At 50.4% G+C, this 16796-nt stretch overlaps 1 protein-coding gene and 1 non-coding gene across 5 annotated transcripts in view; both read right to left on the bottom strand.

Annotated features, from left to right (window-relative positions):
• Positions 1-16796, bottom strand: part of Kcnq1 (potassium voltage-gated channel subfamily Q member 1) — a 319040-nt gene that overhangs the window by 238886 nt on the left and 63358 nt on the right. For all 4 annotated transcript variants that reach the window (XM_076913905.1, XM_076913913.1, XM_034508125.2 and 1 more), the window contains exons 3-6: positions 7984-8110; positions 7679-7757; positions 7156-7252; positions 6342-6482 (exon numbers count right to left, since the gene is read on the bottom strand). In XM_076913905.1, the coding sequence (XP_076770020.1) occupies positions 6342-6482; positions 7156-7252; positions 7679-7757; positions 7984-8110 (444 nt within the window). The remainder of the gene's footprint in view (positions 1-6341; positions 6483-7155; positions 7253-7678; positions 7758-7983; positions 8111-16796) is intronic.
• Positions 9089-9165, bottom strand: Trnak-cuu (transfer RNA lysine (anticodon CUU)). Its single transcript has one exon. It is a non-coding gene; the product is annotated as a tRNA-Lys (tRNA).

The following is a 16796-nucleotide window of genomic DNA, read 5'->3' as shown; positions in this document are numbered from 1 at the left end:
GTGGGACAACAGGAGTGAGGGGCTGCCCCCCAGGCTACCCCCTGCTGACATCTGAGATTTGTCTGAGAGTCCCTCTGATGAGGGACTCGGGGGGCCCCACCCTGGCTATGTCTAACTGCTAGATCACACCATGAGGCTGCCTAGGGCCTGCTGAGAGAACAGGGTAGTTACGTTCACTAACACACAGCCCTCAGGGTCACAATACACTGTCCAGATCAGGCCTTCAGTAAAGGCAGGTCTGTGTGAAGGGAGACCCTGTCCATTCAAGGTCTTTATAGCCTGATCACTCTAGACACCTCAGCTGTCACCCCTTGGGGGCCAGGTGACAACCACCCAGCTAAGACCTACATGAGAACTTTTAAGTGAACCTCTCTGCCCAACAGGGTCAACAAGGATGAGATCTGAGGAACACCGTCTAATAGACTCCAACTGAAATGAGGCCCAGAGAGGAAGCCTTAAGATCCCCACACCACCTCTAGCCTACAACCATCACTACCCATTCCATTCCCAGACGGACTGCTGTGGACCACAACTTTTCCCCAGGGGCCACTAAAGAGGAGGGGAAGGCAAGAGAAGCATGGGAGTCAGAAGTTAAGATGTACATATGAATGGGCGTAGAGATGATAGGTGCTCACAGGAAAGGCAAGCACTCTGACCAACTTCAGCAGGGGAACAGAGGACAAGGACAGCAAGAGTGGCCCCACAGTGCCAAGTTTGTCACTCTGGCCAGTATGTTAACAGGTCATGGAGCAACAGGTCGATTTTTCCTGGAAGGCAAACAACAGAGCAGGCCACAGTTGGGCCCAGGCCACCACTGGGCTACCCTTCAGTGCTGCACCATGCTATAGAGGCTGCATCCTGGTGTTTTCTCACAATTGCCCACAGGAAATCTTCCCCACGGTGTCATTATCCTTAAACAAATCCACGCCCTACACAAACAGAGGGCATAGCAAACCATTCATGGCTGGGCCCTTTAGAGGGACCACCCTGTTCTACATATGTGGGCATATAGTTAGTTGTAAACATGCCTCACATGGAGACAAGGACACCCGTTCACACTCACATGCACACGAGGAAACATGCACCACTGACTGAGCTGAGGCACTATGAGGTTGCACATACACACTGCATAAGTTCACAAAGGGGTCTAGAGGTTATACCCATGACTGACAGCCAGGGCACATGCTATCCAGATATCTTACATGCACACACACCTGAAACCACTCATACAATGAAGCAGCTCCAGGGACCGAAGGCATGGCTGCCAGCAGTCTGCTGGATGAGAGGGCTCAAGGGAGCTGAAGCTCCTTACTAGTGGTGTCTTCCCAGAGAGCGTGCACCCCACATGTGAGAGCTGGCCCACAGCTGCTTTCTCTAGGGAGCCAGGCACATGACAGGAGCGCCTCATGAAAGCAGACCTGGGCTGGAGCCAGCAAGAGTTCAAGATCATCTGGGATGTATGGCTTATGTGGGGCTAGCCTTGGCTATATGAAACCCAGTCCAAAAATGGGGGGGTGGGAAGGAAGAAGAGAAGGAGGGAGGGAAGGAGGAAGGGAGAAGGGAAAGAAGGAAGGAATATCTACAAAGTTGAAGGGAGAATGGCCTAGATGGCAAGCTGGGAAGAAACTTAGGTGAATAAAGAGGAAACCCCTTATGTAGGTAAAAATACCTGAGGCTATGCCTTTTCCCTAAAGGTTTAGCTAACCCTCCACTCCTTGGATAAGAAGGAGGAAGGGCCCAGTGCAGCAGCCTTGAGTACTGGCCAGCCCATTGTTGGAAGGCACCTAACTACTAGGACCCTCTTATTTCTCCTGGGCCACCACAGAGATCCTAATCTAGTTCATGAGTCCTCTCTCCCAGGTGGCCTGTCCCTGTCAAATTGTTTTTCCCCCCAAGTCACAGACTCAGCAACTCAGGAATGGATCATTTTATAGCGCTGTTTGGAACTTGTCCCCAGTGGCCAAATCTACAAGTCTCTTGGGCCAATGAACAGAGGGGACCTTTCAAGGACCCGACCAACAATAGGTCACCTGAGCCATACACACTTGAGTTCATAGATTGCTGTCCCAGTGACAGAACCTGTCGGGCAGGCTCCGTATGGTTCATGGGCCCCCCTCATTCTCCCTTGAACAGGCCCCCGTATCAAGGAGTAAGACTGGGAAGGATTTTCAGAACTAGTGATACCTAGTTTCCTCCTTTGGAATCTAGAGGTGGCCTGGCTGAGAATCTCCAGCCACAACCATTCCTGGAGCTCGCCTTCTACATGCTCACTGACTTAATGCTTCTATATCCGTTAACTAGCTGTGTGCAAAGAAGCTAGTTGGCATGCCCAGGACTCCACAGCTGATGCCCGGTGGACGTGGGAGTTGAGTCCAGCTTGGTCTCTATGTTGGCCTCACAGCATGTCAACCTCCTACCTCACGTTTCACTCCTTCCTGATGCTGTCTGCTTCCTCCAGGTGAAAGGCACTCTGGGAAGCTCTATTCCCAAGACTTACACAGGCAACTTCTCAACGGCATGAGCTCAACCTGTGTATCCCCATCACCTGACCTGCTGAGTCCGTATAATAAACCTAGGCACTGGTTACTGAACAGCAGATGCAAAAAGATGGACATGCTTCATAGAGACTCCTCGTTAGCCTCTAAGGCCCAGCTATAAAGACTCCTCCTTGGGAAGAGCTTACTCGGAAGGGGCTGGGCAGGCCTTCAGCCTTTGCTGCTTAATTCACATAGACCCTACACAGAAGAGCAAAGGGTTTAGTGCTACTAGCCCTGGCCCCTGCTCTGGCCTTCACTTCTCCAGAGTCAGATCAATCCTGAAGAATAACGCCTCCCATGGACAGTTCCACAGAGCTTGCATGTGACTATCTAAAAGACTCCTGACTCCAAGGCCCTTCTGGCCTGGCTCTGCAGGATGCAGTCCAGCCTGGGAGGTGGGAACTTTCCAGAGCCTCCAGGTGAGGAATGAAGAGCCGTCAGACTGGGTTTTTTAAGGGACTGAAATACAGGGTGGAGTTCCAGCCTGCTCACTTGAAGTTCTGTATTTAGCTACTCAGGGTAAACAGAGCCCAGCAGCCGCCTGTTTTCAGAGACCCCCAGGCATTAAACAGAGGAGCCCGTGTTTGCAGAAATGCCGTTTTCCTGCACTCAAACCGTAATACAAACAAATGCATTCTGTTTCAAGTGTAAAGGAAAGTTTGAGGGGCTCCCCAAATGCTTCACAGCCACACTTGGACATTATATTAGGGGGTTCTGGGTTCCAGGGATCTTACACCCATGTGGGTATTCCCTCTGGAGGAAGGGGATACAGTCCATAGAGTTTGCTTTCCAGCTGTAAGAACTCAGTCTATGAAGACAGGGCCACCCCACAAAATGCTGCCTGGATACCTACATTCTGGACTTTATCTGTGTCCCCCACATGGTTCACCCCATCCCAATCCAGACTATGGTTTTATTCAGAATTACAGGCTTCCTTCTGGGTCTCCTGGGTGGACCCTAATCCAATGTTGTGTGTTCATGTGAAACACATAGGAGTGACATGGGATCCTAGAGTTACCAAAATCCAGACTTAATAATAAAAGACCCTTCCCAGAGCCTACCAAGTGAGTGTGGCCCTGCCCATGCCTCGGCTTCAGTACTCTGGTGTTCAGAGCAGAGCAGGACATACTGAATCCACCTACTGGCAGTGGACAGGCTTTCCTGCCCCTCCCCACAATCTGACTTACTTGCTCAGTGAATAAGCTCTGGCCAGGGGAGGACCCTCAGCTTCATCACAGGCTCTGCAAGCTAACAGTGTGAGAAACATTCCTACCTGTGCAGGCATTCCTTTCTGCCCAATGCCTACCTCAGTGTACCTTAGGGGAAGTTAGTCCATCTCTCAGGGTCCAGCCAACATTCTTTGGGATAGGGGACAGGGCTTGAGGCCTGGTCTGAGGCAGGGACAGCGGACAGAAGAGGGATCTGGTGTTCAGAAAATGCTCTCACCTGAGAATGTGCATATAATCCCCACATTAAACAGATGAGGAGCCCAGGGACAGGGTTGGTGGAATATTTCCCTTGTGGAATAAGGGAGACAAAGGAGATGACTGTTCATTGGCTCAGGGCTACAGGACTCTGAGCCTGGCTGCCCTGTCCTACAGCACTCAAGTTCTGATTACCCTAGAGGTGCCAGGAACACAGCCTTGGGCTGTTCCCACTAGACAGCTGCAGAGACAGCCACTGAATGAATGGGGATACTGGGGGACCCATGGACAGCCAAGGGCACAGGGCCTCACAGGAACAATGGCCAGGCCAGGGTGCACTGTGGCCGAGGCCTGGGCTGCAGCTGACAGAGTAGGCCAGAGCACCAGTGCCAAGCTGGGCACAAAGGGGCCGTGTTCCTGGCCGGCGGGCGGATGTTTGCACAGGTGTGGGAGTGGGGGCGCCTTTCTGCCGAGGGCTGGGGGGCCAGGGGTTGGGGGACTGGGAAACAGCTTCTGCAGGAGGTTGGGAACGTAGGCAGGGCAGCATCAAGGCTGGGCACTGCTAAGGCTGGGCATCACTTATCAGGCACACTGTGGGTAGTCTACCATTCACTTCCTGCTGTACCTCAGCCAGCATTGCCCATCTCCCACCAGAGAATTCTGGATTGGAGTAGCCTGCCCCTCATGCAGGCCCTGCTACATCCCTGGGATGTGTCTTCTTTCCACAGGCAAGCTCCCTAACTTTCCCACTGAGTTTTTCTACCAATCTTGTTTGGTTCTATCATACTAGGGTATCTGGGGACATTGATCCCAGGAAGAGTGGACAGTGGCTGAACCTGGGGGCCTGTCCCAACCTGGAAGCTTCTCAGGTAAGGTATCCTTACCTCCCTAGGCTGTTTAGAATGATGGAAACTTCCAGAAAACAGACTGATTCGGCTGATGTCACAAGCTCTTGCTGTGTGCCCTGCTTCCTGGGGGCACTCAGGAATTGTGGGAACATGTGTTTATTCAGCTTCTAGTCTCAACCCCAGTCTAGACGCTCTGGAGTAAGCTGGTCTCAGACACTGTTCATTCCTGATTAGGGTATTTAGGGTGGGGGGAGTATTCAGGCCAGAGCCTGATACAGCCATCATCATCATAGATGGCTGCTTGCTCTGAATCAAGCTCCCAGAGTCTGTACTGTCCCTTTCTATAGGCTGCCACAGCCCACCCAACCTTCTCAACAGCCTAGTGAGCCCCAAAGTCAACAGACTGAGAATGCTAGTTGGGAGGGTATTGAAATTCTTGTGCCCACCCAGGGGTGCCAGCCCTGGCAGCTCCTCCTGGTATGACGGTGTAAACATCTAGACAGTCTATTGCTCTTGAAGCTGAGGGGAGGAGCCTGAGTTGGAATCAGGAGTGAACCATACATGCTCTGAACTGTATGATCTTGTTAGGTCCATATGTTTCCTGCAGTTTAGGGGGCCCCAAAGCTCAGTGCTAGACAAAACCTGCTTCCAGAGGAGGCCATGAAGGACATGAAGCAGCTACCCCAGAGGCTTTTAGACCATGAACAATGGTTTTTTAGGTCATGGATATACCTGAATTTCTTCAGCACCATTCTCACCATAGCCCCTCCCTCCTCTGCCTGCTAGCTGACACCCAAGGAGTCACATCCCCCCACACACACACACACCACTGACCTGCATACAATATCACCATACCTTATGACATTCAGCTCAAGCATGAGAGGTCATTGTCATACACCAGGCTCCACACAGACTGGAAGCTCAGTGGGTTTGGAGTTGCCCTAACCCAGAAGGTTCATGACCATTCTCATGACCTTAGGGCCCGGCTGGAACTTGCACTACTGCTGCCTGGGGCAGCAAAAGCCTTTGCAGACCTCATATCCAAAAGCCTCTGCATCTCTCTTGCTCACAAGGGTTGTAATGGTATTATGGCATTATTGCATGTCTTGATCCCTGGCACAGGTGTGCTCTCTGGGTCAACATAGACACCACAAACATGCAAAGTATGCATTTGACCCCTTGCTGCACTCTAAGCCCAAGATCCCTCCAGGGTAAAGATCACTACAAGGTTGGGATACGAAGTCCCAGTTTACAATCCTTTGTCCCATCAGCCTTCCCTTCCAAAACAGAAGTTGAAAGATAACAAGGTTCAAATTTCAAGACAGGGACCAGAGAGCACTCACTGTGGTATACAGGGGGCCCATTCTGTAAGCTTTGAGTGCACACTTTATGGTTCAAAAGTTTTTAAAACTGGGGTTAGTAGCCTTAATGGAGAAGGCAAAATTTTGAGAAAGTAAAGTTCAATATCCTAACCCCACTGCCCAGGTCCATGTAGCTCCCACCTGAGACCCCTGGTAAAGACTCCAACTTACCACCCCCCACCACAGAGCATCTGCATAGCTGCCAAACTCAATGCGGCCGGACTCGTTCACTGCATCTTTTTCAGCCAGGTAGACAAAGTAGGAGGAGAAGATAAGACCCAGAAAGCCAATGTACAGGGTGGTGATCAGCTCCTAGGGACAGATAACATATCAGCCATGGTTACATACCCTGTGATCTGCATGAGTCTGGTGAATGGAGTCCCTTAGTAGAAAGTTCCAGAATTTGCTGCTCGATTGTACTGTGTTGACTGTAGCATGTAGAAATAACCTTAGAGAGTAACCTAGTTTTTGCAATTCTTGAAAGTGGCAATGAAGAAGTCTGAACTATCACCCTGAATTAGCCACTCGGGTCTATGCAGTCTCCTTTGTACCCATGACAAGATTGTACTTAAAGCCAGCTGTCCCCAGCAGCATCTCAGACAATGAGTTTCCTCTGGAATGTGTCTGAGGCACCATCCTTGATTTCCTAGGTTTGATTTCAGAGCTTCATAAATCTGTTATTCATCTTACATTTTCTAAAAGACCCAGTGATCTTTTGTCCCAAGCCCAAGTGAAGGTAAAAGCAGCTCTACACTGTTGGCAAGCCAAGTATTCTAGCATTGTGGATGTGGAGTAGGTTCAGGCTGGGAAGGCTCTGGGGTCCTAGACCCTGTCCCATATGTCTTGGTACCTGCTTAGACCTGGCCCACTCAGCTGGGGTCCAGGTGCTAAGATATCACCACCTTTGTACCCTGACCTCATAAATCTCCAGCCCTCCTGCTATAGGCTGGCCAGCTTCTGTTCTGCCCATACCAGGCTTACTCACCTGGCGGTGAATGAAGACTACAGAGCCTAGGAGCCTCCAGGTACCCCCCTGGCGATCAACATGCAGCATCCGCAAGATCTGAAGGAAGCGGATACCCCTAAGAATCAAGAAGAGAAGGGTTGAGAGGGCCATGGTGGCCACAAACATTTACTTCCTATGTTCCTGTTCCCACCAAGCCTCCAATGGGTAGAGGAGAAACATACATGATACTTTGTACTGGAACCATCTTGCTTCCTACAGGTGCCTGTTGAACCCTTCTATATGACCTTCTTTGGGGAGGCCCAGGGTCACTCACATGGCCATCACACAGTTAGGCTATCATCTAAGTCTTTGAAGCTAGGAAGTGCTGGGGTCAAACCTTGAACCCAGGGTTGCCTACTGTCTCAATACTATGAACTATGGACACTCTATCCCTGCTCCACCCATGGTGAAAGAGACAGGTAGAGGGAGAGACTACAGCTTAGGAGGAGAGGGCTTTGTGGTGAATCCTGTCTCACAGGAAGAAATGGAAAAGCCAACATACCTGATAGCTGATGTGGCAAACACTTGTCCTTTGGATCCCACACAGAGGACAACCATAGAGGCTACAACCACGATAAGGTCTGTGGGAGGGGCAGGGGTTCATTACTTCTGGCATCAGGAATCTAGGGAGGGTGTGCCACCACCCACACCTGAGGGTTGTGCCACTAAGTCAAGATGGGACCCAATAACCAAGGGCACAGAAATAATCTAGGGGATCTCAGTCCATGGGGACTCTCTGGGGATGTCTGTAATGGGGACCCATGAGTGTGGAGTGGGGTGTCTACAGGATGGGTAGGCAGGACTCACCAATGATGGAGATGGGCTTTCGGGCAAAGCGTAGCCGGCCCCAGATGCCCACGTATTTGCTGCGGCAGCCTGCAGACCAGAGGCGGACCACATACTCTGTCCCAAAGAACACCACAAGGACAATTTCCTGAGAAAGAAGGCAGTAAGCTTGTATCAGAGGCTATCACCACTCAGACTGGAGCACCTACACCAGGCAACCATGCCAGGAGCCTCTGCTGAGGTAACAAGTACCATCTGTGATAACAAGTAGTGCCTATGATTATACTACCTGTCTGGAGAGGTCAATATACTGAGCCCAGGGACACTAAGGGTAGACACTGGTTAGCTGTTATTTGCTGGGAAAGACTCCACACCATGGTTGGGGTATAATGACTGGGTCTGGCAACAGCGCTGTCATCTGTGTTGTCCACAGAGCTCAAGCTCTACATCTGAAAGTGAGGGTTCAAGGACATGTGTCTTTGGAGGACTGTCCCCCTTAGCTCATAGCTCTACCTCACACTGGAGACACCACACCCACCATCTGTGGTCTTTACTGAGAGTGTGAAACAGCTCTCCTAGGTCAGTTCACACAGATCAGGCCTCTCCCAGTGTATGCACATATGCTCTGAACTTGGAGTGCACTGAAAGGGAGGGCTTTACAAGCTAGAGAAACCCAGGCTATCATCCAGGCTACTGCAGTGGATAGACAGATGGATGTCGGGCCTTGGATGAGGTAACTCCATTTAACCTGCACCATCAGTCACATAACACAGGTAGAGGGCATGATTGACAAGTCTCCACCTCCAGAGATTAAAATATTAATGAGTCATCTAAAGGCCAGGAGGCATAGCTAATTAAGTTATTCCCATCCCTTTTCCCCTTCCCTATAAAAAGCCAGGCCCCCCCTGACTTTTGGGGGGAAGCGCACACCATCTACACCCATTCACCACACCATGAACAATAAAAGCTTTGGAAAACTGGACTCCACATGTCTCCTGGGCCTGCTGCCGCCAGGTTCCCAGCCTTTGGAACCTTGAACTGAATGTGGGACCACCACTGGTGGTATGGGAAGCCCGCCTGGGACCCTGCCACCAGACTCTCCCCGTGTGAGGTTTTTTTCCACAGCTGGCGCCCAACGTGGGGCTTGAACCCACACCCCTGAGATTAAGAGTCTCATGCTCTACCGACTGAGCAAACCCTACCCTCAATTCCCATTACTCTTGGCTTAGTTATGCTACACCCTCTGGCCTACATAGTGTTTTCTTTTTACTCCCTCATCCAAAATTTTCACTAAAAGAGAGTAAGTATGTTGGGCAGTGAAGAGATGGTTTAGACATAGCCTGGTCAAATGAGCTTTTGAACCCGGAGACCCTCTGGGATGGAAGGCGTTCAGCTCTGTTTCTGCCCCACCCCCCGTAAAGCGCTGGGTTTGAGGTAGCCGGAGACCCAACAGGACTTTGTCTGTCAGGGATGGCAATTATCTCCCCATGCTCCCGGATTCCAGACTACTCTGTGCGGTCCACATCTCTCATTAACCTGCACCTTGCAGATTACAGATGACACAGAGTTGCCCCTCCTTTTTTGAAAGAAAAGAGAGTGGGATGTCGGGCCTTGGCCATTTAACCTGCACCATCAATCACGTAGGATGCAGGTAGAGGGCATGATTGATAAGTCTCCACCTCCAGAGATTAAAATATTAATGAGTTATCTAAAGGCCAGGGGGCATAGCTCACTAAGTTATTCCCGCCCCTTTTCCCCTCCCTATAAAAAGCCAGCCCCCCTGACTTTTGTGGGGGCACACACCATCTACACCCACTCACCATGCCATGAACAATAAAAGCTTTGGAAAACCAGACTCCACGTGTCGCCTGGGCCTTCCTGCACCTGCTGCCAGATTCCCAGCCTTTGGAACCTTGAACTGTAGCTGCCAGCCCACGGTGGCTGTGTGAATGTGGGACCCTCCATCAGCAGTGTGGGAAGCCCGCCCGGGACCCTGCTGTCGGACCACCATGGGATCCCGCCAGACTCTCTTCCCACGCGAGGCTTTTTTTCCCACAGATGGACACAAAGGTGAATGGATAGAAGAGGAGATGAGTGAGTGGACAAGTGGATAGGTACCTGAGTGGATGGATAGATGAATGAATGAAAGAGTGGATAAATAGGCAGATAGATGGATGAGTGAGGATGTGGGTGGATGGGTGGGTGGATAGATGGATGGACAGATGGATGGATGAATGGATGAGTGGGTGTATCGATGGTTGGTTAAGTAGATGAATAGTAAGGTAAATAGATAAATGCAGGTGACTGGTGTGAGAACCAAGTTAAAAAAAACAAACTGGTGCCATTAGCTCTCCCAATAAAAACTATAGCCAGACAGAGGGCTTCTGTCACCTGACTCAGCCTCTGACCATGATTTATAATTCAGCTAGCAGCAGTCTTGGGGCCTTCCCAGTCTGTCACAGCACTGGCTGAGAGCAAATGTACTGCTTTGTGTTCACACGGCCTTGACACAAACTGAAGGGACAGTCACTGGAGGCCTGGCAAGTCAAGGTGAGCCTGGGGCTTTGCCTTTGAGTGGTGAATAGCCTCTCCTTCCTCAGCCTTTACTATCTGCCTCTTCAACGAAACACCCAAAGACCTGTCACACAAACAGTATCTGGAAAGTGAGGCACTGGCTGGCTTGCCATGGAATAGTGATGTCAGGAGCAGGTCTGGGGTATCCATACTCTGCTGCTAGTCTCTGTGCTCTCCCAGCTCTTGCCACAGGGTTACTGTCATAGACTGGCTGTCCTGAGTGAGAATCCCCTTCCTGCTTGCTCCATCCCCGGGCAGCTCAGGTCTGGACCTTAGTCCTGCTATGGCATGAAAATGTAAGTAGCCCACTGCAAGTGGGTGATGGGAGGATTTGAAATAAATATGCATTCCATGTGAACTACAACCCATTGTGGCCCTCCAGGTCTCCAGCCCTGTCCCAGACCTGTTCCCCAGCTCCCAGCCAGCCTTCATTGGTAAGAGGCCCTTGGGGAAGGCCTGGGGTGAGGAGGTGAAACCACTCCCACATATGTTAGGGGACTGTGCAAAGCCACAAACCCGAGAAGCCACAAAGCATTGTGCTGCTCAGGCCCGCTTCCAGCTGGCTCCCTGCCTGACTCCCTCAGGAGCCTGGCCCTGGAGGGAACTTCCTCTTTGACGGGTGACACTGGCTGGCCCTGCCCCCACCTGTTCGCTGCTGGAGAGTCCACCATGAGTGGGGGCTGAATACTGCCCATCATATGTAAATGTTTTTAATTAAGGCAAAATAGTACACCACCTGGCTTGTATTTGGGCACGAGCAGTGACTGATGGAAGGCGTGAGCTTGGGAGATCATAGCTCCTTCCTTGTGAGAAAAGCATTTGGCCCATGAAGTGAACTCATTGGGAATGGGGGTGTGTGGCTATGTGTGGGAGAGCAAGAGAGTGCTGGCAATCATGGGCCCTGTTTGGCTGAGCACACCAGGGAGGAGCCATAGTCTCGTTCACTCCAGCCAGCGCTCAGTATTGGCCTGTTGAATGAATGAATATGAATGACAAATGAATGAATGAATGAATGAATGAACTAACGAACAATCTGTGAGTAGCTGGGTTGCAGGGATATTGATTCATCTTTGTTTCTTAAGAACCTGGGCCTGTAGAGCTGTTGCCCAAAGTACTGTGTGTATCTTTGGCCAACATAAAAAAACATACTCCCAATCCCCACCACAGGATATGACTTCATGGGAGACAGCACGCCTGACCATGGGAAGGCCCAATATTTAGTTACAGTGTTAGCCCAGGCAGAAGGCCTCTGTTCCAACTCCATGGCCATACATCACCCAGCTGGCTGATCATCCAGTTTTTCTCATTTGCAGATGTTTGTCATTACTCAAGTATCTCCTTAGCAATGGCTTCTGATGGCTAAAGGTGCCCCCTGACCTAGTACTTAGAGGGAAACCCATTTTGGGATTGGCTACATGAAACAGCAAGACCCCCTTACACAAATCTCCAAATCCTATTCAGCATGTGGACACAGTGTGAAGCCTGGATTCAGCAGACTTGAGCCCCTTCATCCCCTGAAAATGTCTGGCTAGTTATGTCCAAGGCAGGCAGGGCTGAGTTAATCAGCAGGGCTCAGGGGCTGCTAGGAAAGGGGCCGAGGAAAACAACACTGTCTTAGGCAGGACATAGCCAGAGCCAGTGTTTAGACAGAGATAAAATGGTTATCACCAGCTTTGCGTGTAGGCTGGAGCTAGGAGCTCAGACCAAAAGTCACACTCGGACTCTAGTGAGGGATTAACATTTAGCTATAGTGTGAATCTGTAGGAGACACACTGTGGAGACAGTTTGGTTCAGGTAACAACACCCTAGTCCGTAGCAGGGTTAGTGGGGGCTAGCTTGTAGAACAGACCACAGGGTTGATGCCAGCCACTGTCCCAGCACAGTCGGCCCCTGCTCAGGCAGGGCCAGGCCTCAAGCTCACTTATATTATAGAGATAATCCAAGTAGAATCCCAGTGTTGAATGAGAGGTCTCAAACTTCTCGACAGAACACATAAATACCTGTTAGCACCCACCCCACAAACATGCCTGCTCCTGTGGTCCACTTGAGGTCAAAGGTTATGGGCTACCACCCAAAGAATCTCATGGCTCAGTGCACCCAAAAGTTTCCCTAGACCCCAGGCACATGCCATCTTCTGGGTTCTCCATGTCCTCAGAGACTTGGTGTGTGAGATGTACTCTCTTACCCCCCACTTCCAACCCCTTGTCTATTTAGGCCATCCCAGTACCCCCAGACCTTGTGACAGCCACCTAATGTGCTAGCAGTGCTCCCCACCAATAAAAGTACCAGCCCAATGCACCCAGTAGTGTTCAACTCCCTAAAGAGCCTCCCAGAGGAATCCGCATGCTGCCAGAACCAAGGACTCAAGGCCAGGGGACATTGATGGAGTGTGGCCCTGAGCTCTGTCCCAGAGATATAAAAGAAAGGGCTGTCCCTGGGCCAATGAGCGTGGGCTGAGACACAGTGGCCCCTCCCACCCTGACCATTGTTCCTTGGACTAGAGCTAGGCTGAATCCTGGCAGCAGAGGGCTTTATGGCTGAGACTCCTGTGTCAGGGAGAAACAGCAAGCATAGAGCCTGCAGCTTTTCCTGTCTTCACCAAGGCAGGACCACTGTGCTTCTTTCATACATAGGGAGGAAAGCCTATGAGATTCTCACAGGCAGGATGAAGCATGGCTCTCGGGTTTGGGAGTGGACTCTGGCAAGTGAGGCTAGTTGCCTCTCAGAGGGATGGCTACCGATACATGGGTACATCTGGGAACGTGAGGACAGAAGAGGTTTGGGAAGTGGCTGTGAGTAGGGATAGTGTATATGAGTCAAGGTCTTGGGGGATCAGGGACAGAAACCAAGGTTTAACAGGAAATGGCCTAGGATGGAGGGTGACCTAGAGACATAAGAGCCAGTTACCTGGCTGGCTGTGACAGGAAATGTCCTGGGTAAGGATAGAAGATGAGCCTGGCCAGAACGAGCAGGGCCACAGTGAGCGAAAGAAGGGAAGGGGAAGAAAAAAAAAACAGATGAGCCTGGGCCTTGTGCGGGTCCTGGCACCCCTATCCTGGTGGTCTTCTGTGCATGGCAGGAGAGCTAGAGGTTATGCAGGTGGGTCTGAGGCAGGTGTGAAGAGCCCGGGGAGATACAATCATCCTGGCTCTGTCATACTGGTGCTTGTCTCCTCTAGACCCTTGAAGAGTTAGAAAAGGGCAGCAGGGGCCAGAGCCAATTGCTGGCCACCTCTCATGAGCTCTGTCAGAGAGGAATTGTCTAATGACGTATCCATGCCAGAGCCATGAGCGAGAGGTGTGGACAGGCTCTGAAAGCAACAATCTCTAGGGTGTACCCCCCTTGCAGCATCTTGTAGCCTGTCACTTTGCCTGTGTGCTGGTCCCAATCCACATGATGTACCCCCTGCCACACTCAGCTTATTTCCCGTGCATTAAGTGTTGAGAGTTGTATCTCAAAGGAGTGAGTCACATGATTTTAAACTATTTTAAAAAGCAAAGCTGATGGAGCTGAGACTCTGTTGATAGTGTTCTTGCCTAGCAGGCATGGAGCCCTGGGTTACATTTCCAGGGCTGTATCCAGTACATACTGGTTACATATCCAGTACTGTATAAACCAGGTGTGGTACTGTATACCTGGACTCCCAGCACTAGGGGGATAGGGACAGAAAGATCAAAAGTTCAGGGTCATCACTGGCTATGTAGAAAAATTGAAGCCAGCCTAGATTAATGAGACCCTGTTTTAAAATAAAACTACCAAAGATGACGACGATGACAACAACAACAAATGTTTTAGAAAAGCAGAGGGCCTGAATAGGCAGCTATTTGAAGAAGACACGCAACTGAGAAAGAATGCTCACAGCAACAGACATTCTATGTCACTTAACTGGAAATACAAATCAAGAGAGGTGATGCTGTCTAGCAAAACACAGGCAATGACTAGAGCAGCCAAGGAGGCAGACAGGCAGAGCTATCATACACGGCTGCCTGAGGAAGACACCAGACCCCTGATCCTGGGATCATGGTTCAATGGCCCCCCCAAGTCATGAAGCATGGAGTTACCACCCACTCAAGTCTTCTCTAAACAAGGCTCTATCTTAAAAAAAAAAAAGTAATAACCCAGAAAAAATACAGTTTTTAGTCTGGGGATATAAAGTATAGTTGGTAGAGCACTTGCCTGGTGTGGCTGAGGCCCTGAGTTAATCCCCAGCATCACACAGAAATACATCTATAAAAACAGAAGACCATTTATTTTTCAAAAAAAAAAAAAAAAAAAAGCTCTTCCACAGAGCCCAGCAATTCTACTACATCCCCAAAAGAGAGGCAGGGCTTTGAGAAGCTATCTGTCTACCGTGTTTACTTTGGCAAAGTACACAATAGCCAAAGGCAATGTCCACCAAGAGGACAGAGAAAACAAGCTCCAGATACTGGAGGGCACGTAATATTCCTTCAGAAGGAAGTCCGCTCCAACACAACACAGCATGGACAGACCTTGAGAGCCTTCTGTTGAGAGAAAAGTTCCAAAAGATCCCACTTGTAGTATAACTGTAGGGCCCCAAGTTGCCAGGGCAAGATGAGGTGGCAGGGAGTGAGTGTTTAACAGGACCAGAGTTATCTGTGAAGATGGAGAGTTCTCAAGGTACAGGTGAGAACTGCTACACAACAGTGTGAACGAGCTTCATGCTGCTCAGCTGAGCACTCAGACAGACAGATGTAGCCAAGATGAGACATCCTACCTCATGCATATTTTAGGAAGGGGAGTGGGGACAAGATGGCTCAGCAAGAAAAGGCACTTGCCTGTTGGCTCAAGTTTGATGCCCAAACCCTCAAGATGGAAGAACAAAACCGATCAATGCAAGTTGTCTTCTGACTACCACATGCACACCCAGATACATACACGTGCCAGAGAAATAAGGGAATAAACGTAATAAAAGAAGAAACGGACAGGAAGGGGAAGACGATGTGGAGGACAGGATCTATGACCTGCAAAGGACAAAATGGACCCTTGCTGTGGCTTCTGTTGTAAAGATAAGGAACAGTGGAGCAAAGGTAGGAAGCATCCAAGGACTTAGGTCCTCTGTAATCTCATCTTACTACTGCAGTGCTGGAACGAGTTGATGCAGGGACTTGGTGGCATCCTGGGCTCTGAATCCTGGCAGGGACATCTGGGAAGAGACACACTGCCACTGAAAACTTCCCAGTGGGAACTGAAAGTTTTCTCATTTGACAGGTAGACCCTGTACCCCCAAACTGGACCCAAGTGAGCTGCAGGGGCTGCAGAAGGCAAAAGCTTGGTGTGACGAAATGTCTGATTGGCTGGGAACACCTATGCACACATATCACACACACACACACACACACACATCGAAGCAGAGATCTGCCCGCATATGAGCCTAAAGGGTGGAGATTAAAGTAAGGGAGGTGCTCTACCTGGGTGAAGCTGCGGGTGAACAGGGGAAAGGCCGGCACAAAGTTCACAGCCTCCTAGGCCCACCCTTGAAGGCTGCGGGTGTCTAATCTATTGTTTCTTTTTATCAGCTGGTGAATCCCATTTCTGGGAGGGTGGAGGTTCAGCTTGCTACAATCACTCACCTGTGGCCCACAGCAAAGCCAGGGTAGAGAAGACTACCTTGGATCCTCAGATGAAAGATGCTTATATTTTTTTCCTGTTTCTTTTTGTTTAACAATCAAGGGAGCTCAAAGATGCTTATCATGAGTGTTCAGTGTCTCTAATGTTACTGTTTTATTATCTTTTTAATGAAAAAATAATTTGAAATCTGACTGGAAGATTAACTACTTCAGATGAAGGGTCAGCCCATGTGAATAGGAGCCCTACAAGAGGGCCAGCAAAGCAAGGTCATGGGGCCAAAGGCCTGGCTGTTCTCCTGGAGGCCCTCCAAACACTGGACAGGGCAGTTTCTAGAGAGTTAGATACCTCTAGGCCCCCTGTAGCCTAACAGTAAGCATAAAGGTGCCTTGGGAAGCTAGGACTAGGGTCCTTCCACCCTCTCATAGCTAGGAAACCTGTAAGATGGCCATTTCCCGAGCCCTCTCAGCACACAGCCAGCCAGCAGACTTTGGGGCCAGCTGTTCTGACTCTACATGGGCCCCAATAAGCCATAGAGAGGGCCAGCCTTGCATTCTCGGGAGGGGCAGCTGGCCGGAGGCTCGGTGCCGGCATGCAAGCTGCTCAAAGCGCCCTTTGTTCAGGTCCTGCCTGTGGCCAGCTGCTCCCAGCCGCCGGCCTGTACTGAGAGCCCA

The sequence above is a fragment of the Arvicanthis niloticus genome, chromosome 1, assembly GCF_011762505.2.
Source record: "Arvicanthis niloticus isolate mArvNil1 chromosome 1, mArvNil1.pat.X, whole genome shotgun sequence".
Lineage (NCBI taxonomy): Eukaryota > Metazoa > Chordata > Mammalia > Rodentia > Muridae > Arvicanthis > Arvicanthis niloticus.
Note: the sequence above shows the minus strand (reverse complement) of the source record. Positions and strands in the feature narration are given on the sequence as shown.